General features: G+C 57.7%; 2 protein-coding genes across 7 annotated transcripts; one reads left to right on the top strand and one right to left on the bottom strand.

Annotated features, from left to right (window-relative positions):
- The first annotated feature begins 1,129 nt into the window (after positions 1-1,129).
- POMT1 (protein O-mannosyltransferase 1) lies at positions 1,130-18,828 on the top strand. 6 transcript variants are annotated; one of them, XM_046668726.1, is made up of 20 exons: positions 1,137-1,593; positions 2,566-2,716; positions 3,816-3,922; positions 4,093-4,143; positions 4,661-4,807; positions 5,633-5,744; positions 6,119-6,184; positions 6,277-6,370; positions 6,605-6,760; positions 7,454-7,584; positions 8,008-8,103; positions 9,886-9,978; positions 11,689-11,785; positions 13,493-13,585; positions 13,895-14,015; positions 14,393-14,490; positions 15,100-15,213; positions 15,926-16,052; positions 17,147-17,324; positions 17,972-18,828. In XM_046668726.1, exons 2-20 carry the CDS (start codon positions 2,595-2,597, stop codon positions 18,147-18,149), a joined length of 2,181 nt encoding a protein of 726 aa, XP_046524682.1. In that variant the 5' UTR covers positions 1,137-1,593; positions 2,566-2,594; the 3' UTR covers positions 18,150-18,828. The 6 variants fall into 6 exon arrangements, with proteins under 6 accessions (XP_046524704.1, XP_046524682.1, XP_046524691.1 ...); XM_046668735.1 differs by lacking the exon at positions 1,137-1,593 and adding an exon at positions 1,699-1,798; XM_046668748.1 differs by lacking the exon at positions 17,972-18,828 and having other exon boundaries at positions 1,130-1,593; positions 15,100-15,241; positions 17,147-17,277.
- UCK1 (uridine-cytidine kinase 1) lies at positions 18,824-24,938 on the bottom strand. Its single transcript, XM_046668749.1, has 7 exons — positions 24,737-24,938; positions 24,125-24,284; positions 23,129-23,225; positions 22,758-22,900; positions 22,570-22,664; positions 20,619-20,667; positions 18,824-20,107 (listed from the first exon to the last, which is right to left on the bottom strand). Exons 1-7 carry the CDS (start codon positions 24,842-24,844, stop codon positions 19,926-19,928), a joined length of 834 nt encoding a protein of 277 aa, XP_046524705.1. The 5' UTR covers positions 24,845-24,938; the 3' UTR covers positions 18,824-19,925.
- Between the last annotated feature and the right edge of the window lie 1,336 nt (positions 24,939-26,274).

Genomic DNA, 26,274 nt, shown 5'->3' on the forward strand with positions numbered 1-26,274 from the left:
TGTCGTTTCACTGGACAGACTGACAGATGGAAGCCTTTGACTCTTGAGGGTCAGTTTCCCTGGAGATTAGGGGTGACTTGGCTGAAATGCCTTAAAGCAACATGGGGGAGAGAAGAGATTGAAACCTGTGGTTAAGGTGTGTCTTCCAAGTGGGTTGTTGGCATAGCAGCCCCCACCCTCTCGTCACCAGTGGATGTACTGAGGGTGTGCGTGACATCTGTGTGCCCTCCACTCCCGCCCCCCACTTCACCTGAGAAGTAGGTGCATCCGAGGAGATGTGATTGATTTGTCGTGTTTTGTTGCCACTTCTGGTGTCCCTTCTGCTGGAAGTAGGAGAGGATTATGCTGCATTTGCAGATGGGAAAGAGGAGCAAGCCAGGCGTGGGGCATTGAAGGGTCAAGGGTTTGCGTTTGGGTTCAGGCGGCAGTTCTCAGTTGTGCTGCCTCCTGGCTGTGTGACCCTGGGAAAGACTTCACTCCTCCCAGGCACAGTTCCCTTAAAACGTGGATTGTAACAGTACCTACCTCATGCGGTAGTGAGGATTCAAAGGGGCAGCGCTTAGCATAGCGCTGGACACCACTTAGAAGTTATCCCCAAGTAAGTTTAAGTGTTTCCATGAGGAAGCCGGCCCGCCCTGTCCTTCTGAGCCTCTTGACTGTGGGAGAATGGGACCGGGCCCATGCAGTCAGCTCTACAGGCCACACCCTCCCCTGGGTTCACTGCCCTAGGGACAGGAGGTTCACAGAAGTGCCGGGAAGGAGGCTGAGCGCCCCACAAGATGGGGGCTCTGAACCCTGCAGGCGGCCCCTGCTTGCACGAAAGACCAAAGCAGGAGAGTCGGGCCCAACTCCTCCAGGGGCCCAGGGAGCCGTCTCTGCCACAGGCGGGGTGAACACCGGCTCCCTCCGTCTCTACAACCGTGGGTGGCTCAAGGCCAAGTCAGAAGTATCCTTCACTACATTCTAACCGCTGTCATCTAATTCTGGGTTGACCAACACGTGGGAGAAAGTCCTTGCAAACACTTTAGAGCCCTAATTCCAGTTATTAAATCAGTAGTACACTATTTGTGTGTGAGTATTAACACAGACCAGGGGATCAAGAAGGGGTGGGGCTGGGGAGAAGGGTTGTGCCCCGCCGGTCCAGTGAGCACACGGGAGGGAGTGGTCCCCTTAACGCAGGGTACCGTGTCCCGCCCAAAGCGGGCTCCGACACAGAAACCCCCGCGCTCGGGACAGAAACGCGGACGCGGTCTGGTCGCCGGACACACTGGGCCGGCGCCCACTGAGCGGACCGCGGGCGAGCGCCCGCCGTGCTGTAAAGGCGCCGCACGTGCAGCGCGCGCAGGAATCCCGGAGCCCCGGAGCCGCTAACAGCAGGGAGAGGCGGGCCGCGAGCCAGTGCGCACGCGCGCCGCTCCCCCTCGGCCCCGCAGGCGCGGTGAATCGAGCGTCGAGCAGGGCGGACGGCGGCGCAGATCGCCGAGCGGCCTCGCCCCCGCGCGCGGCCAGAGACCCCAACGGTCGGCGCCCGCGGCGGATCCGACGCCTGGCTTGGTGCAGGGGGCGGCTCTACGGGGATTCGAAGAAACGCGGGTACGTTTGGGGCGCCGGGGACAAAGAGCCCAGTCGGGACCTGGGAGAGTCGGTGCAGGACGCGCGCGCGGCCTGCGGACGTGCTGGCGCCGGAGGCGTCGGGGTCCTGCCCGAACCGGGGGCGGCGCCCATGGCGGGTGCAGCCTGGAAGGAAAGGGCCTGCAGTTAGACGCAGTCTCCACTTGAAAATGGGTCTCCGGGGCTGGTGCGCCTGGGGAAAGAGGGAGGGCACCCCGGGGCAGATGAAAACTTCGGGAAAGACAGTGGCCGGACAGTTGCAGCCTGCGGGAGAGAAAGGAAGTGCCCGGGAAGAGGAGTGGGGGCTTCCCAGGGTAGATGAGGTCTCTGGAGAGGAGGGGGGTGCTCAGGCAGATGCGGCTTCAGGGAGGGAAGGGGGGCATCAAGGATAGACGGGCCTTAAGGATAGAAGGGGATTGCCAAAGGCCAGACGGGGCTTTGGTGCGAGAACAGGGGCGCCCAAGGTAGATGCAGCCTTAAGACAAGTGGAGCTTAAGGGAAGATGAAGCCCCGGGGAGGAAACGGGGGCGCCTCGGTGCAGGTGCACCCTCAGGGTGAGAAAGGGGACGCCCAGGGGATGGTGCTGCCACAAGGAGGGATGGGAGAAGGCACGTGAGGTGGATGAGGAGGCTCTGAGGCTCAGAAGGTCGAGGTCACTGGGCTGTAAGCCTGCCACACTGCCCAGGTGGGGTGGGCAGGGGAGGCCATTTCATTAAGGCGGCCTCCCTCCCGGGAAGTGCTGAGCAGGTGTTCATGGAATGAGTTATTGAATGAGTGCCTGTTCAGTCCTGAGATTCCTGAATTCCCACCTTGGCTGACTGCTGATGCCCTCCTGACTTTCTTGGCGACCCCACAACGTGGTTCTCCCTGATGCATCTGGGGTCCTTTTCTCAGCCTCTGGTGAGACTTCAGGGTTGCCCCCCATTTACTGATGACAGTTCTTCTCTTTTCCAGGGCATCTTCCCAGCCTGCTTTTGTACAAGATGTTGGGGTTTTTGCAGCGCCCTGTAGTGGTGACGGCTGACATCAACTTGAACGTCGTGGCTCTGACTGCCGTGGGGTTACTGAGCCGACTGTGGCGACTCTCCTATCCAAGGGCTGTGGTGTAAGGCAGGCAACTCCATTCATGGTGAATCGGAAAGAAGTGTAATTTGTTCAGTGCACCGGTAACAGGAATTCCCTTTTTAAACAGTGTAAATGGGAGAGTAAAATTCTAGGCTTCTTGGTGATGGGTGTTGTGGGCAGTTAGAGGACAGACCAGCTTGTCCCAGGCCAGCCCCTGCAGAGCCCACCTGTTTGGTCTTGCTCCAACGGTCTGTAGCAGGTGCAGTAGCCTTACGTGACCATTTACAGTCTGAGAGTGGAGAGTGGAAGGTTGAGGAATTTGAAAGTGAGTTCTCATTGACCTTAGACTGTACTCTGTCATAATGGGAAATGATTGCTGTTATTATTAAAGGGCTGTTTTTTATCTGATTAATACATGTGTCCTTCTCCGTTTAACTTCTTATTATGGAAAACATCAAACATAGTAGAGTAGGGAGAATAGCGTAGTGATCCTCCATTGAAGTATTCAGCACCCACCTTCAACAGGTAGCAACTCTTAGCCAGCATCCTCCCTGCAGTGGGTTTTTTTCAGTGAAATCTTAGACATTACATTTCATTCAGAAATAGTTCAGTATATATCTCTGAAAGATCAGGATTTTTAAAAGCCACATGACCACAGTAGCATTCTCAGGCCTGGGAAGTTGACAGCGATTCCTTTGTGTCAGCAAATGTCCTTGATTGTCTGCACATGTTTTGCTGGGCCTGGTTCCTGCGTGTCTCCCCTCTCCACCTGAAGCTGCCTCGTTGGGTCACCAGGTCTGACTCTGACCCAGCCCCAGATGCGCTGGGGGCCGGGGGACTGGGCTTGCGTCTGTGAGGCCTTTCAGGAGGCTGGGTGACAGTGCACCCGACATCAGAAACTAGGGGGAGAAACAGAGTCTGTGTCGGAGAAGCCTCCTGCGTGCCCGGCTGTGCTTGGCGAATTTCTCCTCATCCTTATGGGTGGAGGACGCTGGGCACGTGTCTTAATATTTGGGGATGCCACGCGGTTGGGGCATCGCTCCCGAAAGTCGTTTGGAAACACAGGTGTGCGTTTCTCCCTGCCCCTTTTTTTTACAGTTAAATTTCTAGTTGAGTTACAATGTGGGTTTGCTTTTCAGTTTCGATGAGGTATATTATGGCCAGTACATCTCTTTCTACATGAAGCGGATCTTCTTTTTGGATGGCAGTGGACCGCCACTCGGCCACATGCTGCTGGCCTTGGGAGGTAGGATTCATCAGTAAGAGACGTAGCCCTTTAAAACTTGTAAGTGAAATTTCTTGAGGGCCAAAGCCATGTCTTCTTGATTCATTTATCATGGTTTCCCCGTAGCCTGCCACAGTTTGGCACTCCAGAAATATTTGCTGAATGGGATAGTCATGGATCTTCTGTTTTAGGTTATTTGGGAGGATTCGATGGTAACTTTTTGTGGAACAGAATTGGAGCAGGTAAAAAGATCATTTTCATTTCCCTCGTTTGCGTCTATTATGATGGGGAGGTAGTGGCTTTCATGGGGCTTGACAACGGTTTATTAACCTAAGTCCAGCGTATGATAAGTTGTCTTACAAGTGAGAGACTTCCCATAAGTCTGGTCAGTATCTTAGTGTTGACAGTGGTTATTTTAACCCTGGTTTTTGGTACATGTAGCACACTCTTTACATGGTATCTGATTGTACTTATCTTTTGTATGTATAAATTTTGCATGTTGCCACACGTTTCTGGAAATAGGTGGGGTAAATGTATAAGTAAAGCATTAACTAATTTCAGAATCCTTAGTTCTCATGCCTGTGCTTGATGACTACGTAAAGCTAATTTCACCTGCACTCAGTTTCTCTCGTGGTCCCCAGTCTTGTAAACTTGGGTTTGAGAGTCTATGAACGAGATACTCCGTTGGAAAACACACCTGCAGTATATGAAGGTGGGGTGTGCATGGTGCCCCCTGCTCCGCTGTGGTTGCTTTTCCAGAATACAGCAGCAACGTGCCCGTGTGGTCCTTGCGCCTGCTGCCGGCCCTCGCGGGGGCCCTGTCAGTGCCCATGGCCTACCAGATAGTGTGGGAGCTCCGCTTTTCTCATTGTGCCGCCATGGGAGCTGCGCTGCTGGTGCTCATCGGTAAGACCTGGGCCTCTGCCTGCTTTGTCACGGCGCAGGGAGGAACTGAACCCCGATGTTTGTTACATTTCAGCCCGCGGCCCAGGGGAGTGGGTGGGTTTAGCAGATGTGCCCCTGCAGCGTTTTGTGTTCACAGGAAGGAAGGAAGGAAGCACGTCCAGTTCCACGAGAGTTGACTCTGGGAGTCTCCCTGCTCCAGGCTGTGGGCCTATGGAGCTGTGTGGTCAGACTTTAACATTCTGGGGGTGTGTCCGTATAGAGGGGGCAGCCCAGACAGTGCTCCTAGATCCGCCACGAGCACCCTCACCTCCAACCAAGTCTGTCACCAAATGATAACCTCGTTCCGCCACATCCCAGGCCTCGACCACCTGAGATGCACTCAGGGGTTAGTGGGTATTCCTCAGAAAGGATCTTTCAGCCGAGATTTATGAACAAGTGAAATCAAATCTGATGAAAAGTTAGACTAGAAAATGAAAAGAATTGGTGTTTATTAAGTGATGACTGTAATTGAGGCCCTGTGTGGATATGATGCTACAACATTCACGGTGGCCCTGCAAAGTCGTTGTTACTGCAGGTGAGAAAAACGAAGACTCAGCAAAGTCCAGTGACTTGCCTGAGGTCACACAGGTCTTGGTAGGCGGGCTAGACACTGAAGAACTTGCTTTCGCGGTTCTGGAGCATGTCCCCCTTCTAGCCACCCCATTCTGAACTTCCCTCCTTCACATTATGTGACTTTCGGGATCTGTCCGTTTCTGTGAAAGTTTTTATCTTTATAGATTTGCCCTTGCTGCCTTACCACTGACCTGTGGCTTGTCCTTCTGACAGAGAATGCTCTGATCACTCAGGCGAGGCTGATGCTCCTGGAATCGGTGCTGATATTCTTTAACCTGCTGGCCGTGTTGTCCTACCTGAAGCTCTGCAACTCCCAGAAGCACGGGTATGGAGGATGGGGCGCGTCCCTCCCGATCAGCGGGGAGGGTCTCCGTGGTTTGTTGACCTGAGAACATCTGATACTGTTCACTTTGGGGAGCTGCTCGCTGATTGTCTTTCAGTCGCCTAGAGCGGCCCTTGGCTTGTGACTTCATAAATACGTCCTCATTTTTCTGTAACTTAAACTAACTGGGAAATTGTTGTGATCAAAAAGAAAAATTCCACCAGGACTAATGTTTTGGGAGATAAGGATTCATTTTTCTTATACCTGAAGCCTGGTACAACCAGCCGACCCCAAGAGAGCTCTGAAACGTGGCCTTGTCGGCCTTCGGGAAGCAGTTGGTGAGCTCTTCCCAGCTTTGTTTTCCTGCTTCGCCGTAGGCCCTTCTCTCTGAGCTGGTGGTTCTGGCTGACGCTGACGGGAGTGGCGTGCTCCTGTGCCGTGGGGTGAGTGGTCCATGGGTCTGAGGTGGTGTCCACGTCCTCCTCGTGCCCTGTCTCATTTTAATTTTAACTCTGTGTCCGTCGTGTCTTTTCAGCATCAAATACATGGGTGTTTTCACGTACTTGCTCGTGCTGGGAGTTGCTGCCGTCCATGCCTGGCACCTGATAGGAGACCGGACTTTGTCAAATGTAGGTGCGGGTGTCGAGTGCGGGGTGAGGCTGGCCCACGTGGGGTGCGTAGGTGGGTGTCACAGGGGCGTTTGGGGAAAAGGTTCCAGAAGAAGACGGGCCTGGGCGAGCCTCCGCGTCCCTGTCCGCATGGGAGGTCAGAGTTTCCGCTGCTCGCTCTCGCGGAGCCTGCGATGTCTGAGGTGGCACGCCTTTCCATACAGCAGGAAGTGACTTTCCCTCCATCTTCTGCAGGTCTGTGTGCTCTGTCACCTGCTTGCCCGAGCAGTGGCTCTGCTGGTCATCCCGGTCATCATGTACTTGCTCTTCTTCTATGTCCACTTGGTTCTGCTCTGCCGCTCTGGGCCCCACGACCAGATCATGTCCAGTGCTTTCCAAGCCAGCTTGGAGGTAGGAAAGGATGCCGCGGAGGCCCTAGAAAGAGGATGATGCTCGACTCAAAGTTTTCTTATATAAACACCATCACGTGAGCATTGGAGGAAAAACCCAATCGAGAGATGACGACTCCATCCACTTCGGTGTTTTAAACTAACGCTGAATATCCTGGTGGTATGGAAATAAATGCAGGGCTTTGCTCCCTTCACTGCTGGAGAAAGGTGTGAAGTCCTGCACATTCTGGGCGGTTGCAGAAGCTTCATAGGATGAGCTTGACTCTGGCATTCGTTCATACTGATTTTGCAAAAATAGTAAAATGTCCCAGTTGAGGTGGTAGGAGCGTTGACTCTGAACTCAGACAGACCTGCTCTTCCATGCTGGCTCTGTTGACGGCCAGTTCTGTGTGTTTGGGCAAATTCCCTAACTTAGCCAAGTCAGGGTTCTCATCTCTTGAACAGCCATAATTGCTGTCACCGCAGGAGGCCTGTGGGGGCTGTGAGGGGTGTGGAGGGATCCCCGGGTGCCTGCCCCCGAGGCAGTCAGTCCCCGGAAGCTCCGGTCGGGATTCTGTAACGTGGTACCACACGCCTGTTCCTGGCTGTACGACGCAGTCTAATTCCAGCGCCCCAACCGCGCCCACATGGAGGAGCGGCCGTCGGCGGATGTGGACTGGTCTCGCTCACGCGGCACCTTTTCGCTTTGTCTCAGGGAGGGCTGGCTCGGATCACACAAGGCCAGCCCCTGGAGGTGGCTTATGGGTCCCAGGTCACCCTGAGGAACGTCTTTGGCAAACCGGTGCCTTGCTGGCTTCATTCCCATCAGAACACCTACCCCATGATGTAAGGAAAGTGACCGTTTGAATTCCAAGATGCTAAAATGTTTTGTTTTTTCACATTTTTGCCATTAGCAGCTTTCACTTTAAATGAAGAAGTCTAAGAGGCAAAAACAAATTGCACTCTCAGATCCTGACTATCGAGGAGTCTTGTTGTTTCTGTGTGTAAGACGGTGAGCGGGACCTGCTGAGCACAGGGCCCCGGCGCTCCCCGTGTCGGCTGTGCGACCCCCGCGCACAGGCGCTCGCTCCCGATGGAGTTCTGCTCAGCTTCATGCCTTCCGGCCCCGCTGAGATTTCAACTCGCCCGTTTTATCCTATTTTCCCCTGAACACCTTGCTAGGTAGTATTTATAGGAAGCTTAGGAGAAAGGCCACTGGCTGTTCGCCGGCCACTGGCAGATGCATCTCTTTTTGGCTCCTCCACGCAGATACGAGAATGGCCGTGGAAGCTCCCACCAGCAGCAGGTGACCTGTTACCCCTTCAAGGATGTCAATAACTGGTGGATCGTGAAGGATCCTGGGAGGTGAGGACAGGTCCTGGACTCGCACGGCTTGCCGGAGGAGGCCCCTGTGCTCAGTCCCAGCTCTCCTCCCCGTTCCCCTCCCTCCCCGCCGGCTTTGAGACCAGCTCTGGGCTGATGGCCTGCCCTCCCAGGTTAGGCCCTGCCATCCCGGGTTAGGCCCTGCCGTCTCGGTTAGGCCGTTCCAGGTTAGGCCCTGCCGTCTCCATTTGGCTCTGCCGTCTCAGGTTTGGCCCTGCCATCTTGGTTTGGCCCTGCCGTCTCGGTTAGGCCCTGCCATCTCCGTTTGGCCCTGCCATCTCGGTTAGGCCTTGCCGTCTCCGTTTGGCCCTGCCATCTCAGGTTTGGCCCTGCCATCCCGGGTTAGGCCCTGCTGTCTCCGTTTGGCTCTGCCATCCTGGGTTAGGCCCTGCTGTCTCCGTTTGGCCCTGCCATCCTGGGTTAGGCCCTGCCGTGTCGGTTAGGCTCTGCTGTCTCTGTTTGGCGCTGCCATGCCGGGTTAGGCTCTGCCGTTCCGGGTTAGGCCTTCCCTGGTTAGGCCCTGCCATCCCGGGTTAGGCCCTGCCATCTCGGTTTGGCCCTGCCATTCCCACTTAGGCCCTCCTGTCTCCGTTTGGCCCTGCTGTCTTGGGTTGGGCCGGTCCTCAGTGAACTGCCTGCCCCGCCTCTCCTCCTGGGGTTGTACACACAGGTCCCAGCTCCCTTCCTCCTCCGCCTTCACTGCCTCTCCCCTCCGTATGAAACAAGAGTCTCTCTCAGAGGTGTCTTCTTGCTCAGGCCTCACAGATGGAGGTCCCCGTTGCTCTCACTCCCCGCCTCTGTCCGTCAGCCAGTCCTAGTGATTCTGCCTCCCGACAAAATCTCGAACCGTCCTGGTGTCCATCTGCCCCCCTCCTGCCTCCCCCGACAGTCTGCTCCCATGCCGTCCCCCCTTGGCTTCAGCAGCAACCCCCCGCCCTGTGGTCTTTTGAAACATGGGTCACCCTCCTCCTCAAAGCCCTCCTGAGCTGCTGTTGGCCCCTCATGGTGGCCAGCAGGGCCTGTGCAGTCAGCCCAGCCTCCTCCTCCTTCCTGCCCGCTCCTGCTCGGCTCTGCCCCGCCTCTGATTTCTAGAGCCAGGCAGACTCCTGCCGTCGGCTGTGCATGTGCTGTCCCCTCAGCGTGGAACCACCCTGCCTGCCGCTCCTTCTTGCTTAAGACTCGAAGGTCAGCTCTCTGGGAGGCTGCCTTGGCCGCCCTCCAAGGCTCCCTGCCCCTCTCTGTCCCTGTCCTGCCGTCTCCCTCGTATCCATGGTCTGTCTTCTGCTGACTGGATCTGTGTGCTGGCGTGTTCATTCTCTCCTTAAACTGAGTAACGTGAGGGCAGGGGCCCAGGCGCAGCAGCACCCAATGTTGGGAAGGCCTTGCGCACTTCCAGGGAGCAGATAGTGGACGAGAAGGCCTGTCTGTTAGGAGGAGTTCTGGGTGGGAGCCTTTATCGCCGTGGCGTTCATAGACAAATGGAGGGCACCGAAAGGTGATCGTGGCAAACGGAACTGTGGGCACCGAAAGGTGATTGTGGCAAACGGACCCGTGTTTGGAAGTTTGGACGGTGACCTTGGGTTTCAGGAAAGAGTTAAACGAAATGTATGTGTTCTGTTCCTATACGAGTTCACCTCGTCTCAGTGCAAATTGATGGGCAGCTGCACTGTTCCAGGTTCCCCTGCTGTGAGGCCCAGAGCCCTGCTGCCCCGTGAGTGTGGTTGTCTCGCAAGGGCACCGTCCAGCCCGCGCTGTGTCTTCCAGGCATCAGCTGGTGGTGAACAGCCCTCCAAGACCCGTGCGGCATGGGGACATTGTGCAGCTGGTACATGGCATGACCACCCGCCTCCTCAACACGTGAGTGCCTGTGGAGTTTCCTCTGCTGTTGCTTCCGAGCAGAGCTCGCCGACTCTGGTCTCTCCACCCCCAAGTGGAGCAGCACTGTCCTCTGCACTCAGTGTGCGGAGGGGACCCCAGTGACGGCAGCTGGGGGTGGCGGTAGAGCTTAGGTAAGTCAGGGAAGACGGAAGCACCTAATCCATCCCACAGTAGGAGGCCCGGGAGCTTTGAAGGATGTGGTTGGTGAGCAAGAGAGCACTAGGGAGCTTTCACAGAACGAAGCATGTTCCCTTCCACAAAGTGGCACCCACCAAAGGATGAGTGAGTCTAGAAGGATGGAAGTTGGGGCTACATAGGAAGGATCGCCAGTGTTGGCCCTTGGTCCTGACCTGACCTGACCTGTGACCGGCCTCTGCGTATCGACGTACCTGGACCTACCCCACCTGCCTCTTGGGTCATCTTGTGAGGTCTTAACGACTCCCATATGTGGCTTCAAGTCCTGGCGTCCCCCTTGAGGCCACAGCTCTGGGGTGCTAGCAGTCTGGCCTCTGGCCCGCTTCTCCCCGGAAAGAAGCGGTCGCTCAGCCAGCACCCGTGATTCCTCCTCTTCCCCTCTTCCTCTCCCATTCTGCATTACTCCATCAGGAAATCCTGTGGCCTCGGCCTTTGGAATTGACCCCAGATGGGTCACTTCCTCCCCCTCCCTGCCCCCTCCCAGGCCAGGCCCCGTCCCCTTTGCCCTGTGCTGCTGGAGCCGACGCACCAACCTCCCACCTCCGCTCTCCTCGCGCAGCAGCCCGTGGCGCCCTCTGAGGAAACACCGTCTACTCATGTCACTTCTCTGCAGAAAGCTCTCCAGTGACTTCCACGGTGTGACTGTCACTCTCCCCTGGCTGCAGGACCCTAGGGACCCAGCTCCTGGTGATGCCTTGGTGACCTTCATTCCAGTCACCCTAGCCTTTCTGCTATCCCCACAACGGCCAAGTGCAGCCCCCCTGACACCTTCACGCTGGCTGTCGGCCCGGAATGGTCTTTGCCTCAGATCGCCCAGGGCCCACTGGCTCACTTCCCTCAGCTGTCAGCTGAATTGTCCTCTCCTCAGAAAGCATTTCCCAGGGGCCGTCCCCACCGTGTGCATTTTATTGGTGGCGCTCATGCAGCCCGGGCTCTCTGGTCCGTTCGTGCGATGGTCTGTCTTCTGGGGGCGTCAGGTGGTCTCATGGCTCACTGGGGCCCTCCAGCTCCTCCACAGTGCCTAGCCCTCGGTGTCACACAGCAGGAGTAGCGCGTGGTGGGACCGTGTGTCTGGATGTCTGAGGTCGGTGTCACAGTGGGCACCTTGTCTTCCAACAATATTCCTGGTGCCTCAGCCATTTCTGAGTCCTGGCCATCAGGGAGCTGCCAGCCTGCACATGGCCGTGCTCCTGGGACAGTGGGCACCTTCCTCTGAGACTCGCATTGTCCTTTGAAAGTGGGATGGCGAGACCTGCACAGTTTAGACTGACATCTGTGAATCCCACGTCATGTGTGCTTTCCCCCAGGAATGAGGTCATTGCAGGGTCTCTGCCTGGTCAGTTTCCATTTCTCCCCAGGCCCTTAGGTGGCGTGTCCTTGTGTAGTGGCAGCTAGGAGACCTGGTTGTCCTTTAAGGCTGAGCTGGCTTTGTTTCTGAAAAGCAGCGTTTTCCCCTTAAAGCGGTCCCTCTGCAAGCATGGTTTGGTTTTCCAGGCACGATGTCGCGGCCCCCCTGAGCCCCCACTCGCAGGAGGTCTCCTGCTACATCGACTACAACATCTCCATGCCCGCCCAGAACCTCTGGAGGCTGGTGAGTCCAAGCCGGAGACGGTGTCGCGATGGCCGTCGATGTGCGCACTTTCTAACGCAGAGTGTTCAGAACCGCCGTTTAGACTAGTTCTGATTCAGATGTAAAATTAGGCAAGCGATTGTTCGTCATGAAAAAGTCGTAAATGGTGTCACAGGGAATAGACTTCCTTTCCCCTGGAATGTGAGAATCTGGGTGGTTTTCCTCTCTCTGAGGAACGAGTTTCCAGGAAGATTGCTAAATGCTGGGCTCTGTGCGACGCACGTGGCCCTGCAGGCGAAGGTTCCCTGTGGCGTGGTCACTTGCTCAGTCGGAAGATCAGGTCACTGAACACACAGGGTCGGGGGCTCCAGCCACCCTCCCTTCACCAGGGAGCCTCTTCTGTCAACCCTGCCTGACAGTAACAAGTGCCCTCGTCACAGGATGCCCTGGGAGGGGCCTGGCCCTCCCGTGGGGGATTCCTCAGGACTGCCCCTTCCTGAGGCAGCCTTCCTGCCAGTGACCCTGGAACGTGCTCCCCTGATAGAATCACTCTCGCTCTTCAGGGCTGCCCACAGAGTCCTGGGCAGGTAGCAGGGAAGCGTTCTGTTACGGGGCCATGGCGCCATCTGGGAATTCAAGGCTGTGAGTGAAATGCAGTGGCACTCCTCCCAGCCTCCAGCAGGCTGCAGCCGCTCCCCACTTGACACCAGCCTCCCCCCCCCCCCCCCCCCCCTTGGGTTTCCCTTAGGGGCAAAGACCCGCCTGCCGGATGCCGTGCTGCTCAGAGGGGCTCGCGGCACACGCAGGGCTCTGCAGGCCTCTGCAGGCCTGCCTTGCCCTTTGGTGCACAGCAGCACCTCTGTCGCGTGTTGCCTTCTCTGTGCTGCAGATACTTGTGTGCATTCTGCCTCCTCGTCCTCTCCTCCCATGTTCCCGCCTTGACGGGGGTTGTTTGTACCTGCTCCTTGTCACCTGAGCTCTCCTGGTGGAATTTCTACTGAAGGTCCCCCTACTCCCCTGGCTGCTGCCAGCTTATTGCTGATCCCTTTCCTCCTCCTCCGCCTCCTTAGTCCCTGCTGTTGGCACCTTTGGCTCCACATACACACATTTCCAGAAATTGAGGAATGAGCTCATGGAGCAAGAGGGGGAGGACAGCTGACTACAGAGTGTGCCTGCTCCGTCCTGCTCCCGCTTAGGCCCGGGGCTCGCTGGTTCTCACAGCAGCCGTGTGACTCACAGGGTCATCATGAGGCTCCGAGAAGCTGAGACAGCTGTGCCGGCTGCTCTTCAGGTGTTACTGTGTTATTGCCCAGCAGCAGGACTCCCCTCCCAGGGCATCGTTCAGGACGGGCTCTGTCCTTCCTCTGTGCCAGCTTTGTATTTGCCACATAGGGACTAAGAAATGCTCCGCGTGGGGCCGCGGTCTGAGGCCTGTCCGTGAACAGGCGCGTGGGGAGGGCCTCCGTCTGTTCGGTCTCCACCGTGAAGCCTCTGTGTGCTGCCTCAACGGAGCGGGGTGCGCCCCCAGTCCGCCTGGCCCCAGCCGCGTACGCAGGCGTGTTAGGAAGAAGGGCGCAGGCGCCATCCAGGATCAGCCCCTTAGCTCCCTCAGGGGCTGGTCCCCTTACATCAGACCAAGTCGGTTTCATTGTTTGATGACTGGTCTTCATTGTACATTTAAGGAAACTTGAGAAAGAATGGAGTGATTGTCGAGACCTGCTTTTACAGGACATTGTGAACAGAGAATCCAGTACAGAGGTTTGGAAGACCATCTTGTCGGAGGTTCGCTTCGTGCACGTGAACACCTCCGCCATCCTGAAGGTAAAGGAGCGCGGCTGCTGGCCCGGCCCCCTGAAGCTGGGGGTTCGCTCACCAAGTCCACTGCGGACCTCTTCAGGCTCGCTGGCCTCTTACCAGGCAGGACATTTGGTCCGAGTCGTTGCCGTGTTTACACCGAAGGCGGGGTCTCTATAACTGCTCAGAACTGAATCCTAACTGAAGAGCCCACCACAGAGTCCGCCGCCCTTGTTGGCTGCCGACAGTGGCCGGGTGGGGCTCCCCTTCCGGCCTGGGGGACCCAGCGACTCGGGCTTTTCCCATGGTGCCCCTTATCTTCCTTGGTCTTGCTAGCTGAGCGGAGCGCACCTGCCTGACTGGGGGTTTCGGCAGCTGGAGGTCGTGGGGGAGAAGCTGTCCCCGGGCTACCATGAGAGCATGGTGTGGAACGTGGAGGAGCACCGCTACGGCAGAAGTGAGTCCGCCTGGCCAGGCTGCTTCCGCCTGTGAGCTGCTTTAATAGGACGCCAGCACAGAGCTCTGCTTTGGGTGGGGACTGACCGCATTCCCACGCTCCGTTACCAACACCCCCGCCCTGTGCTTGGCGGAGCAGTCAGCAGCTGCAGGTGTTACTCTGAGGTGCCGATGGAAGGCAAGCTGAGCTCTCAGGGTCAAAGGATCCGAATCTGATGGGGTGTATGGCAGAAGGGGGAAGCTAAGTGGTTTGACGGAGTCGTTGTGAGTTGTTTGAAAAGCCGGGAAGTCAGCTTTTTACTCACCTGACAGCTTCTGTAGTGAGCTCCCTGACCTTACTCTACTCATGTTTTTTTGGGTTCTGGTATGTTCTGTCAGGCCAGGAACAGAAGGAGCGGGAACTAGAGCTGCACTCACCTACTCAGATGGACCTGAGCCGAAACCTGAGCTTCATGGCCCGATTCTCGGAGCTGCAGGTGACGGCTCGCTGGAGCTGGCCCCCGCCACAGGGAGCACTGTGGTCTGTAGCATGCTCTCCTTCCCCACGCCAGTCTTTCCAAGGGGACCTGGCGCGGCGTAAAGGACCATTTCCCTCTCCACCGTGAGTGACGCGCACAGCACTCTTGGTCCCCTGCCTTGTGGCTTTGCAGGCAGGAATAGTCAGGACCTAGGGAGGTTCTGCAGCAATGTTGCATTGCCACATTCAGGGTCTGTTCTGAGGCTTCCCAGGTCAGGTCAAAAGGGGCCAGGGTCAACATGATGGAGCCCGAGAGAACTCAGAGCCAGAAACTCAGGGTCCCAAATCTAAAACTGCCGGTCGCACCAAGTCCAGTTACTTAACCTCCAGGCGAAGCAACTGGAGCCCCTGGGGTGGGCACCTCCTGGGGCCACAGCCAGCTCAGAATTCAAGTCTCCTGACGAGCATGCCCATCGGCCTGTCACGCTGCCTCTGCTCCTGATCCCAGTGAACTTGAGGTTGGACACCCCATGCGAAGGGGCAGCAGTTGACTTTGACCCTCTGACAGACCCCTGAGCAGTGAGGCGTCTGGCTGTTTGTCTGACCCAGCGCTCTGGCTTTCTCTCAGTGGAGGATGCTGACGGTGAGGAGTGATGATTCCGAACACAAGTACAGCTCCACGCCGCTGGACTGGGTCACCCTGGACACCAACATCGCCTATTGGCTGCACCCCACCACCAGTGTAAGCCGAGCGGCCATGCCAGCTGCAGGTGGAGTGCCCGGTGCCCCGAGGCGCCTCTGGTGCTCAGAGCAGCCATTCCATCCTCCCAAGTCTGGCTTTCTCCAGAGCTGTCCTAACAAAGCCTGGCTGGCTGTTCTCTAAATACCGTCAGATGCCAAGGAGGAAGGTCCTGGCATGTCTGCATAACGGAGGAAACCGGGCTTTACTGCTTTTGTAGGAGTGCATTGTTCCCCTCTGGCAAAGGTGGTTTTCCCAATCTTCCCCCTTCATTTGCTGCATGGCACCGGGTCCGAGCCTGCGGGCACTTCGTTTACATCCACATTGTCTTCACCCGAGACCCGGCCCTGGAGCTGGCCCGGCATCAGTGCTCAGCAATTAGGCTCTGAAGGAGCACGTGCTCAGGGTGCACAGCTTTCTCCTTCCCACCCATCTGGAGTCGAGAGATGGCTCCTTCTGAAGCAGGGTCTGAGATGAAATCTCGCCCGTGGGGTGGGCCCAGGAGTTCCTGCTTCGCTCCGCATAGCTCTGTGTTAGTCCCTCTGAGGTCAGCTCTGTCCTTAAGAAAGAGTCCCTCTGCTCCCAGCTTTCAGTTTCAGCTGACAAAGTTGAAGCCTCAGCACTTCTCTAGACACCTGTCGGGAGCAGGCCCGCCCGTCCTGGCAGTAGGGGTGGAGGAGACTAGAGCCAATGGTGTCTCCCTGTGCCCCTGCAGGCTCAGATCCACTTGCTTGGAAACATAGTGATCTGGGTATCGGCCAGCCTCGCCACGGTGGTGTACGCGCTGCTCCTCTGCTGGTACCTGCTCAGACGCCGGCGCAGCATCTGTGACCTCCCCGAGGGTTAGTGCAGCTTGCCCGCATGCATCTTTATGCCTCTGCCTTCTAGTTCTGCCGAGAGCTCGTTGTGCTTCCGGTGAGAGCCAGCCTCACCAGGAGCCTGCACCTTAAGGCGACCCCTTTGCTTCTGGATCAAGGGAACTTAAATTAGTCTTGTCACCGGGAGACAAAATGTTGCACTTTGGTTCCCACACTGTGTTAGCGGCTTCTCTGGGGAAGTGCGGCTAACGGGCAGGCATTGCTCCCTGACCCCCAGACGAGAGCACAGCCTTAGTGCTGCAGTTCCCGCGGCCCCCAAAGTGGCTGGAGAGGACAGAGCGGCCAGCAGGCGCTTAGTCTGGGGTGATGGTGGTTTGCAAGTAACAGAAACCCACTTAAAACCGCCTTAAGGGGCCGGCCGCATGGCCAAGCGGTTAAGTTTGCGCACTTCACTTCGGCGGCCCAGGGTTTAGACATTTCGGATCCTGGGCGTGGACATGGCACCGCTCGTCAGGCCATGCTGAGGCGGCGTCCCACATAGCACAACTGGAAGGACCCACAACTAAAATATACAACTCTTTACCAGGGGGCTTTGGAGAGAAAAAGAAAAAAAAATTGGCAACAGTTGTTAGCTCAGGTGCCAATCTTTAAAAAAAAACAACAAAGAAACCCGTCTTAAAACAGAAAAGGAATAAAGACGCAGGGCAGGGCAGGGCCCCGGAGGCCATCAGGAGCCGTGTGGCACCCTCTCCCTGCCCGTCTCCGGGAGCTGGTCCATTCTCTCTGCTGACTCCCTGCTCCACCAGGCAGGTGGCCAGATACGGCTCCTCCACTACTCCCAGAGGAGTATTCCCAGCTGGGTGTTCCCAGATGAGCCAAGGCCAGTGGGGAATCCAGCAGTAAGCTTGCAGGGGCCTGGCCCACCAGGGGCTGGGGTTTCTCAGGGGAGAGGGATGGTGAGGACCCAGGGTTAGGAGTGGGGAGGAAGAGAAGTCAAGAACTGCGAGCATGTGCGTGTACCTTAAAGATAGCAAGCAGCTGGGCGGACAGGCAGAGCACCTTTACAGAGAGAGGGGGCCCAAGTCCACAGCACGGCCGTGAGACGACCTTCCCCGCAGATTCCTGGCTGCGCTGGGTGCTGGCCGGGGCCCTGTGTGCCGGCGGCTGGGCCGTGAACTACCTCCCCTTCTTCCTGATGGAGAAGACGCTCTTCCTGTACCACTACCTGCCCGCGCTCACCTTCCAGATCCTCCTGCTCCCCGTGGTTCTGCAGCACATCAGCGACCACCTGTGCAGGTACGCGACCTTCACACCGCCCCTCTCGGGGTCAGGGTCAGGGGAGTCATTGATGATTCCAGTGTGACGTGGAATGGGTTAAGATCACAAAAGAGGCGTAGACAAGGTGCCACAGGGTTCAGAGGACAAGGCTCAGGCCGGCTGGCAGACGAAAGCAACCGATGTGGATGGGGACCAGGAGGGATGTTTGTGGCCTAGAGAACACCAGGAGCAAAGGCCAGGGATAGGGGACAGCCTTGTGTTCTGGAACAGCCAGTGGTCATTGACCGGCTCTCATGGTGTGGGGCAGAGATGAACCAGACAGCTCTGGGAAGCAGAGCAAAGGGCGTGGACTGTTTTGGGTAGTCAGGGGCCTCAGGGCATCTCAGGAGGGCTGTGATGTGACCGTACTGGGCTTCGGGACAATACTCTGACATCCAAGTTTAGATGGAGCAAAAGCTGGGGAGATTCCAGAAGCAGAGGAGGGAGGAGGGCCATCTCCGTGCAGTGGACAGGGTGCAATAAGGGCTGGTGACAAGCAGGGCGGGAGGAACAGAAAGGCTGGGGTGGGTGACTGAGTGCATGGCAGATGCTGAGAGGACGTGCGGGGAGAAGTCCCAGGGGGGAGCCGGCCTCCCGCCCTGCCACGCTCTGCTCTGGCACCCCAGGTCCCAGCTCCAGAGGAGCCTCCTCAGTGCCCTAGTGGTGGCGTGGTACTCCTGCGCCTGCCACGTGTTCAACACACTGCGCCCACTGACCTATGGGGACAAGTCGCTCTCACCTGGCGAACTCAGGGCACTTCGCTGGAAAGAGAGCTGGGACATCTTGATCCGAAAACACCAGTAGGACACAAGCCAGGGAAGGACACGTGGGCTGGGGTCAGGACAGGTAGAACCATCTTTTGTATTTATTTTTGACAAGCAGAGTGGCTCTAAGCTTGGTGGAGACTGGCCAGGCTCGGCAAGGATTCTGTTCTGGTTTCATTCTTGAAACAGCTCTCTGATGAGCACCTCATCCTGAGCAGTCTAATTCTTCCAGGCAACAAAACATGCCCTCCGCGTCCATCTCCTAAGAGCTGAGGACACATTGAGTGTTGAGTGGCTGGTGTGGGACTTGTGATGGAGACGGCAAGGCAGGCAGGGGGCTGGCAGCGATAGGGTGTTAGGGCTGAAGCAGACGCGGTCCCCGCCTAGCTGACCGATGCGGGTGTGAGTGCGACCAACAGGCCTGGGCCTCCCTCCCAAGCACCTGCTGGCCTGTCCCCAGTGAGGCCTTAAGGAATCGCCCTGAGCAGGTCAGTGTCACATAAGCTACTGGAACGACGAGCCTTTGCTGAGGCAGACGTGGGACCCTCTGGGCACTGAGAAGCCCGTGTCAGTCCTCACTGCTGCTGAGACCCCCTGCAGGAGACTGCTGACGTGTGCGAGTGGGCTGCATCTTCAGCAGTCTAGGTTGTGTCATGCATGCATCTCCGTGTCCTGAATTTGCTTTTTAATGTAATTAAAAAGGGACAAATTGGCACCCATGTTTGGTGTTATTTATTGACTCTCTTTCCAAAAGGGGACAATAAGCCTGACAAAATTGTCACATAGTCAGAATCCAGCCATGGAGCTCAGTCGTCTCGTGTAACTAGTTGCTACTCGGTAAGGAAACCAGAGTGCCCATGCAGGTGGCCAATGGCAAGGGGAAGGGGCGCTTTTAGAGCCAGGTGGGCAGAGCAGGGGTGCTTGTGGCTGTGGGCCTGGGGGGTGCAGGGACTGGCTGGCTTTGGGCAACAGTGTCTGCTTCCGCCCCTCCATTCCAGCATACACCCTGCACTTGGCCCAGGGCCACCTGAGGGACCACCTGCCCAGACAGCACCTTGCACTTGGGGGTCCTGGGTAGGACTGTGGACGCTGTGCGCGCCAGCCCGCCTTCTGCCCCGCCCACGGGGGCCCCACGTGTGTGCTTGATGCTGGTTAAGAAACGCTGATCCCAAGGCTCCTGCCCGACTCGCGCAGGCCAGGAGGAAGGAAACGTGGCTATGTGGCCCCTCACGTCAGGGTGCCTGGATCCCAGCCCACTGGCGGGTCACGAAATTGGGTTAACAGGTCACAACTAGAACGATGTTATGAAATAGAATAAAACAGAAAACATTTGGATGTATAACGTGAAAAGGGAAAGTATCATCTCTTCAAACGTTTGTTTCGGTTGTAAGTGCGTGTGAACCAGATCGTACTAGATAAAGCAGCTCTCACTGCGGTTCGCTGTCAGGAACACCCTGGCACAGCCAGCGTCCCAGCTGTCTCCTTAGTGTTCCCCAAACACGTGCCTCACGTTCCTCCTGGACGCGAGTGTCACAGGCCTGCCACACACTGTGGCTCTTCTCAGCAACCTAGAGACTCATCCCCCCAATGTGAGGAAGCAGGTGACGCCATCAGGAGCGCCTGCCAGTGTCCCGCCAAACTCAGTGTGGACATGCCCAGCTCCCCGCGAGGGTGTGGGGTGCTCGATCCCAGCACCACCCCCGTGCCGCCCGCTGAGAGGGAGCGGTGACTGCATTTTCAGAGGCAGGCAGGCACGTCCAGGTCCAGACCCTGAAGCCATGTCCGGGCCCCACCTGGGAGGCTGAGCACCCGCTCCTCAGTGGGGCCTGCTGCTGGACTCCAAGTGTGAGCGCTTGCCAGAGCTCAGCACCCCTGGGTGGGCCCCAGGCTCCGGAAAGGTCCTCTTGTAGCTCCGCCCATTGGATGCTCCGCGGTGCCATTTGCAGATGTCACCGTTCAGGATGTCCTGGATGTGCTGCACAATCAGGTTGATGGCAACTGAAGCAAAGAGACAAGAGCGGGGTTAGCTGCCACTGGCCCCCATGGCCGAGGCCAGCGAGAGGGCTGCTGTGGCTGACTGGCGGCGCCTCCCCGCAGTGGCCCTGGCCGGGAGGGCTGCCCACTCACTGAAAGCCCGCGGTCACTTGGGAAGCACAGGTCTTTCCATGGAGGCATATGTCTGGTGCCAAGTCTCAGCAGACACAAAAATGAGCACAGTAAAACTTACTGGCTTAGTCTCTGAGGGTTTCTGTTAACTAAGAGCCCAGTTAAAATACTTTCTGCTAACAACTCCTTGTCAAATAGTTTTCAATACATATGGACTTTTTCCACCAGTTTTACTGAGATATAATTGACATAAGTATGTCTGAAACCTGTGCCACAAATGTACGCGGACAGGCCTCCTGCATCAGGGGTCCTCAGGAACCGTGCTCGGCTGGGGCAGTGCCTGCTCTGTGGCTCGGGGATGCTGACTGAGGGGGAAGGGCAGCCCGTGAGGCCTGGTTCTTACCCATATTGTCAACCCCTCGCGGGATTATCACGTCGGCATACTTCTTCGTCTGCAAGGCAAAAAGGAGGGTCTCGTAAGGATCTGCCCACCGCCCCCAGGGGATTTCAAGTTGCTGCAGGCTAGAAGCAATGGCAGGGTAGCAAGTCAAGGGTGTTTGGACGCCTGTCACTGGGGGGTAGGGTAGAGATGTGGGGTACCCATCAACCAGGCACGAGAGACAGCGATCCAAGAAGTGAGGTGGCCTGAAGAATCTGCCTTTCTCTCCTGGCGTCTCTGAAACGCTCGCTTAGCTTGTTCTTTTCCTTGCACACTGTCATAGGGGCCAGCTCTCTGTGCCTACAGCATAATTCACTGGGCCAAGTGAAGTGTGTGCCCTCCCACAACACAGGATGGTATTCCTGTGGAATTAGAAACCTACGAGAACCCTGGGGGAGCGAGCAGGACAGGACGCCGTGTGCTGAATCCTTTGATCACAGAGCTGTGCCGCAGGCAAGGACCCCTGCAGGCCCTGCTCCCATTCGTTTGTTCACCACCCATCGCATGCTCCCGCACTGAGGAACAGACTCCGTCAGGTACTCTCCTGGCTAGGGGCAAGGAGAGAGAGACACCAGGAGGTGCAGGGCTGCCGAGAAGGGGCCCCACACAGATGCTGCTGGGGGGGAACAGACCTGAATCGGGCAAAGCGGAGGGAGGAGCAGGAGGAAATGGTCTGCCCAAGGGACAGACCCGTGAACCATTTGGTGCTGCTGGCATGTGGATGCAGGCCAAGGAGGCATGTCACAGGAGACAAGCCACGGAGGGGGTAGGGACTGAGTCCTGGGGACAGCTGTGTCTGCAGGCAGTGGAGACCCACAAAAGACTTGAGCACAAGAGCGCCAGGGCTGGCTTGCACTGGGCTTGCTCACTGGGGTGGGGTGCAGACAGTGGGCCGAGCGGGGCAGGAGATGGAGCCCAGAGAAGGGCTGAGGAGGGTCTTAACTGCAGGGATGGGGGACGGACATGGTCGGCTCAGCCAGCAACGTGGGCGGCACGTAAAAGGAAGGGGGAGGGAGTTCAAGGACGACACTCAGGGCGAGGACAGTGCGGCCTCCACACAGGCTCACTGGGTCAGATTTGGAGTCCAAAGTTTTACTGCAAACTACCTACTTTGCCAAATGTCTTTCTGTAAATAAGAGAAAGACTGAAATGGTCAATTTACTCTTCTAATTATTTCCCAGAAACTTGAGAACGTAAAATAAAAATGTTTTCTTTAAATAGCAGCAGATAAAACTCATTCGTCCTACTCATCCAAAGCAGAAATCCTGGTTCCAGTTCTTTTGTGCTGGATTTTTACCTTCAAGAGGCAAAATATTGTTCAACTTCCCTTTAAAAAGCTCCAATTTGAGTAGAGCCACAAGTCCCATCTAGTTAGAAATGTGAGATGGGGGGAGACGGCCACACAACATGTGAATTCCTTCTCTCTGCAAGCCAGCTGGACCTCAGAGTGCCGGCCAGAAGCAGCGCAGAGAAACACATGGGGTGGATGAAGTCACTAAGCACCTACTACGTGCCAGATACCATTTTTGGAGGGAAGACAAAAATCTCTGTCTTCGTGGAGTTTATCACTGTGAGGGGAGGTAGGCAAAAGACAGCACTGGTCGGACGACCACAAGTGCCCTGGAAAGACAGACAGGCGGGAGTGGAGGGCCTTCGGGGTCATGCTGGGAAGGCAGGTGACCTGGGTGAAGGCCTGAAGCAGGAGGCAGGGAGCCGGTGTAGACACGGGAACTAGGGCTTTTCTAGGCAGAGGAGGGGCAAGCACAGAGAACACGTGGAGCTGAGAACTGCTCCCTGGGGGCTGGGCTCTAACAAATGAAATTCTCCATTCCTGAGTCAGCGCTCTCAGATGGGGCGCCACGTGTCCTTCTGAAAAGGGAGGACAGGCATTCCCAAGGATGCAAATGGCAGGTACCGGGAGGCAGAACTCCTCGAAGGCTGGCTTCACAAAGGTGGTGTACTGGGTCAGAATCTGCTCCAGGTCCCGCCCGCGGTGCACATCTCGGAGCACTGCAGCAACAGGAGCAAGGCAGCGCTCTCAGACCTCGAAGCCATCGCCAGCCTTGGCCAGGGGCAGACAGCCTTGGCCCGCGTCCACCTTACCTCTTCTCGACAGCCTGACATCGGAGTCAGTGTCCACAAAGAGGCGCAGGTGGAACATGTCCCGGATCTCCTGGCTGTAGAACACCAAGATGCCCTCAAACAGGACCACGTCTGCAGGGTAAACCACGGTGGTCTCCGGCAGCCTGTGAGGCAAGACCAGGAAGTGGGCCCTGCTGGGGACAGTCTCTGGGCCACGCAGTCAGCTTTGATCCCCAGGCACCGACTCCATGGAGGGGACGGATCACGGTGGGGGAGAGAGGTATGCACAGAAACCAGTGGGGCAGGGCCTGCTGTGGGGCGGTCTGTGTAAGGCCCAGAGGGGCCGCCCTCACCAGCTCCCAGCCCCTCTCCCCTAGAAACCACCTGCTTACCTCGAGTGGGTCACAAAATCATAGGTTGGGACCTCGACAGTTCTCCCCTCCACAATGTTTTTCAGAGTCCTGTGCATCAAATCATTATCAAAAGCATCTGCAGGAGTGGAACAAAAAGCAAGACAATCCAGGTGTCCTTGTGCTGGGGACAGGAAGGAAATTCCTCTGCCTTGGGGTCACCCAGCCACAGCTGGGTGCTAGTGGTACCAACGACCCTAAGGAACATTGGGACTGGAAGCTGCCCATGCAGGTTACATTTGCAGAGCCCCCTGCAGTCCCACAAACCACAGGATGGACCTGTCCTTGCTGCCCTCAGGCAGTGCCCAGCCCAGGCTGCTATCCCAGCCTAAGTCTGAACACAGGGATTCCCTGATCAGCCAGCACTGGGAGGGAGGTCCATCAGTGTCTGCTTCTCTCTATTTCTGGGAAATAACCAGAGACTGACACTTCCTGGGCCTTCTTCCCATGGATCCCTGGGAAAGGAATGAAGACAGGAGCCAGCCACAGAGTGGAATCTTCTAGTAGCTGCAGGCAGGGGCAGCCTGGCTCTTCCCTCATCTCCTCCCTGTCCACCTGTTCCCCTGGCCCCTGACCAGACCAGGAAGTGGAGCTTCAGGGCCTCAAGCTCCCGCTTACCCACTGCTGGCCTCCCGAGGACTTTGCCCCACAGCAGGGGGAACGAAAGGCCACTGTGGACAGTGGTGTGTGCAGAGGGTCCTCACAGTGGGAAGCTGAATGGATTTCTCCCTGACCATGGTGCGGCAGAGCAGTGGTCCTGAAGGCCCCTCGGCTGTGCAGACTTTCTGACCAGCGCCAACCAGGGGAGCCAACAGCTCCTGCAGGGCTGCCCGGGGCCCAGAGAGCTGGGCAAAGCCCTTCTGACTTGACCGCCCAGCCCACTCCACCTTGGGCCACCCGGGAGATTTCAGGGAACACCTGGGTCTCTGCCTCCCCATCCCAGTCCCGCAGCCTGCCCTCCTTCCCCGGGTGGTCTACCTGGGTGATCAAAATTGTACTGTCCCTTCAAGGCCTTGGCCTTCTGTTCTGGGGTCAGAACCTTATAGAAGCTGTCTTGGCTCAGGATAACCAACTTCCGCTGGCGGTGGTCCACTTCGTTCTGTCCCAGCAGCTCCATGATCTTCTCACACACAGTTGACTGGGAATACAGAAACGGGATTCCCCGCCTGGAACCGCCCATCCCGCCTCGGGCGCGGGGCCCTTCCTCAGCGTTTCTGCACGGCGCTGGCTTCTGGAGCCACCGACCCACGGCCCCGAGGGGCTGCCCGGCAGGCCGGCGACAGGTGTGGCCGGACTTGGCGGGACGGTCGCGGGGCACCGGCGGGGGCAGCACGGACCTGGGGCCCGAGGCGCCAGGCCAGCGGGGAGGCTTGCGGGGAGCCCGAGGGCCGGCGCGCCCCTCGCCCGGCCCAGGCCTGGCCCACCACGGCCGCGGCCCTTCCCCCGGCGCCCCCGCCCCCGCCCGGGAGAGGGCCCTGGGCAGCCAGGGCCCGGGGTCTCGTCTCCGGACCGAGGCCAGGCGGGCGCCCGGGGCCCGGGGCCGGGGTGAGCGGCGACACGGCAGGCCCCGCCGGGCCGCCAGCCCCTTACCTTTCCGCTCGCCGTGCCGCCGCTCACCCCGATTAGGAAGGGCCGCTGGTGAGGACGGTCCGTCTCGGGCGCGGCGCCCTCGCAGTCGCCGCCGCCTGCCGAAGCCATCTCCGGCCCCGTTCGCCCGCATCGGGTTCCTCGCTCCCGCCGCCTCCCTAAACAAACCGGCCCACCCGCCCCCGCGCAGAGGTGGGAGACGCCCCCCGGAGCTCCACTTCCGGGAGGTGCGTGGCGCGGCGGGGGGCGGGGCGGCGCGGGGCGCGGCGGGAGTTGTAGTCCGAGGGCGCCGCGCATGCGCAGCCAGGGCCGCTGTCCCTGGGGGATAGGGAGGCCGCTTGGCATGCTGCAGGTCGCGCCTCGTATTTGCTGCCGAAAAGAAAAGTCGCTCAATATCGCCACCGGCTGCGAGAGTCTCCAGATATCTGGCGGCCTCCTCAGCAGAGGCCTGTGGCCGGGAAGTTTCCCTTCATGCACCTCCGGTGCATGGGGCCTTCGTGGATGAGCCCCCGGGACTGCGGGGCCTGGCCGGGAGGACCAGTGCCAGCGCCGGCAAGGCAGACCCTGAGCCCGGTGACTGGGGTCGGAACCCGGAACCGGCGTTGCCGCCTACTGTGCGGTCACCCAGAGAGCGCGCCCTCAGCTCCTGCCTCCACCACCCGAGTCCGAACTTTCTCGCCAGGCACAGCCTTAGCCCTGCCTCGGCTCATCCGTGCTCCAGCCCTTCCTCCACACGGACCACCCGAGTTTCCTAACGCTGCCGGGGTCGCGTCACCCATCCACTCCCCCGCTGCAGCCTTCATTGCCTCCCCACTGCCTTCTGCAGCAAGTGCCGGCCCTCCCCAACCTCCCCAGCACGTGGTGGGCAGGTGTCCCATGGGATGACTTTTCAGACTCCCGCACTAGGTAGGCTGTGAGCCGGGAAGGCAGAGACCAGGTCTGTTTGATTCCACCTGCACCCTCGGCGCCTGGCAGAGGAGGCAAATACTGATCCATTCAAATTGTGTATTTCCCCCAAGGCGTCAGACTCTGCACGTCTAGCTCCTAAGGCATCGTGAGCACTCCATGAATATTTGATGATGCTGAAATACGATGCAGGAGACTAGAGTAACGAGCAAACGTCGAACAAGTCATGTTTCTGTAACTTCAGAGGTGTCAACCCATCTCAGGAGGGGTTACAGGCAGCTTCTGCTGATTAGGGGGAGGGCATGTGAGGGGGCTTGGGCCTCCTGAGCCCTGTGGACCCGGACAAGGGGAAGCTGATGAAGGGGCAGCTGGATCTGCATGAGAAAACCACTGTCTAACTGAGAGCAATTTACATGGGAGCTCAAAACAGGAAAGTCCATTCACCCATTCATGGTGAGCATGGCAAGGTTAGGAGTCAGGCTCTGGGGTGAGAGCTGGGTTCAAACCTTGCCTCTGCTGGGTGACCTTGGGCAGTGATGTGGTCATTTCCTTCCCAAATGGGGGAATGTTATCACTTTTTTTTTTGACTGTCCTGAATTGTTTATTGGGTGAGAGTTTTACAGACATTACTTACA

The sequence above is a fragment of the Equus quagga genome, chromosome 1 (genome assembly GCF_021613505.1).
Source record: "Equus quagga isolate Etosha38 chromosome 1, UCLA_HA_Equagga_1.0, whole genome shotgun sequence".
Taxonomy (NCBI): domain Eukaryota; kingdom Metazoa; phylum Chordata; class Mammalia; order Perissodactyla; family Equidae; genus Equus; species Equus quagga.

Coding starts and splice junctions, on each gene's coding strand:
- POMT1 (XM_046668726.1), top strand. CDS start 2,595: ATGTTGGGGTTTTTGCAGCGCCCTGTAGTGGTGACGGCTGACATCAAC. Junction 5,745..6,118: donor TGCAACTCCCAGAAGCACGG/GTATGGAGGATG, acceptor GCTTCGCCGTAG/GCCCTTCTCTCTGAGCTGGT. Junction 14,016..14,392: donor GGAGCACCGCTACGGCAGAA/GTGAGTCCGCCT, acceptor ATGTTCTGTCAG/GCCAGGAACAGAAGGAGCGG.
- UCK1 (XM_046668749.1), bottom strand. CDS start 24,844: ATGGCTTCGGCAGGCGGCGGCGACTGCGAGGGCGCCGCGCCCGAGACG. Junction 20,668..22,569: donor TCGAGGAGTTCTGCCTCCCG/GTACCTGCCATT, acceptor TTTGCCTTGCAG/ACGAAGAAGTATGCCGACGT. Junction 20,108..20,618: donor GCGAGGGGTTGACAATATGG/GTAAGAACCAGG, acceptor TCTTTGCTTCAG/TTGCCATCAACCTGATTGTG.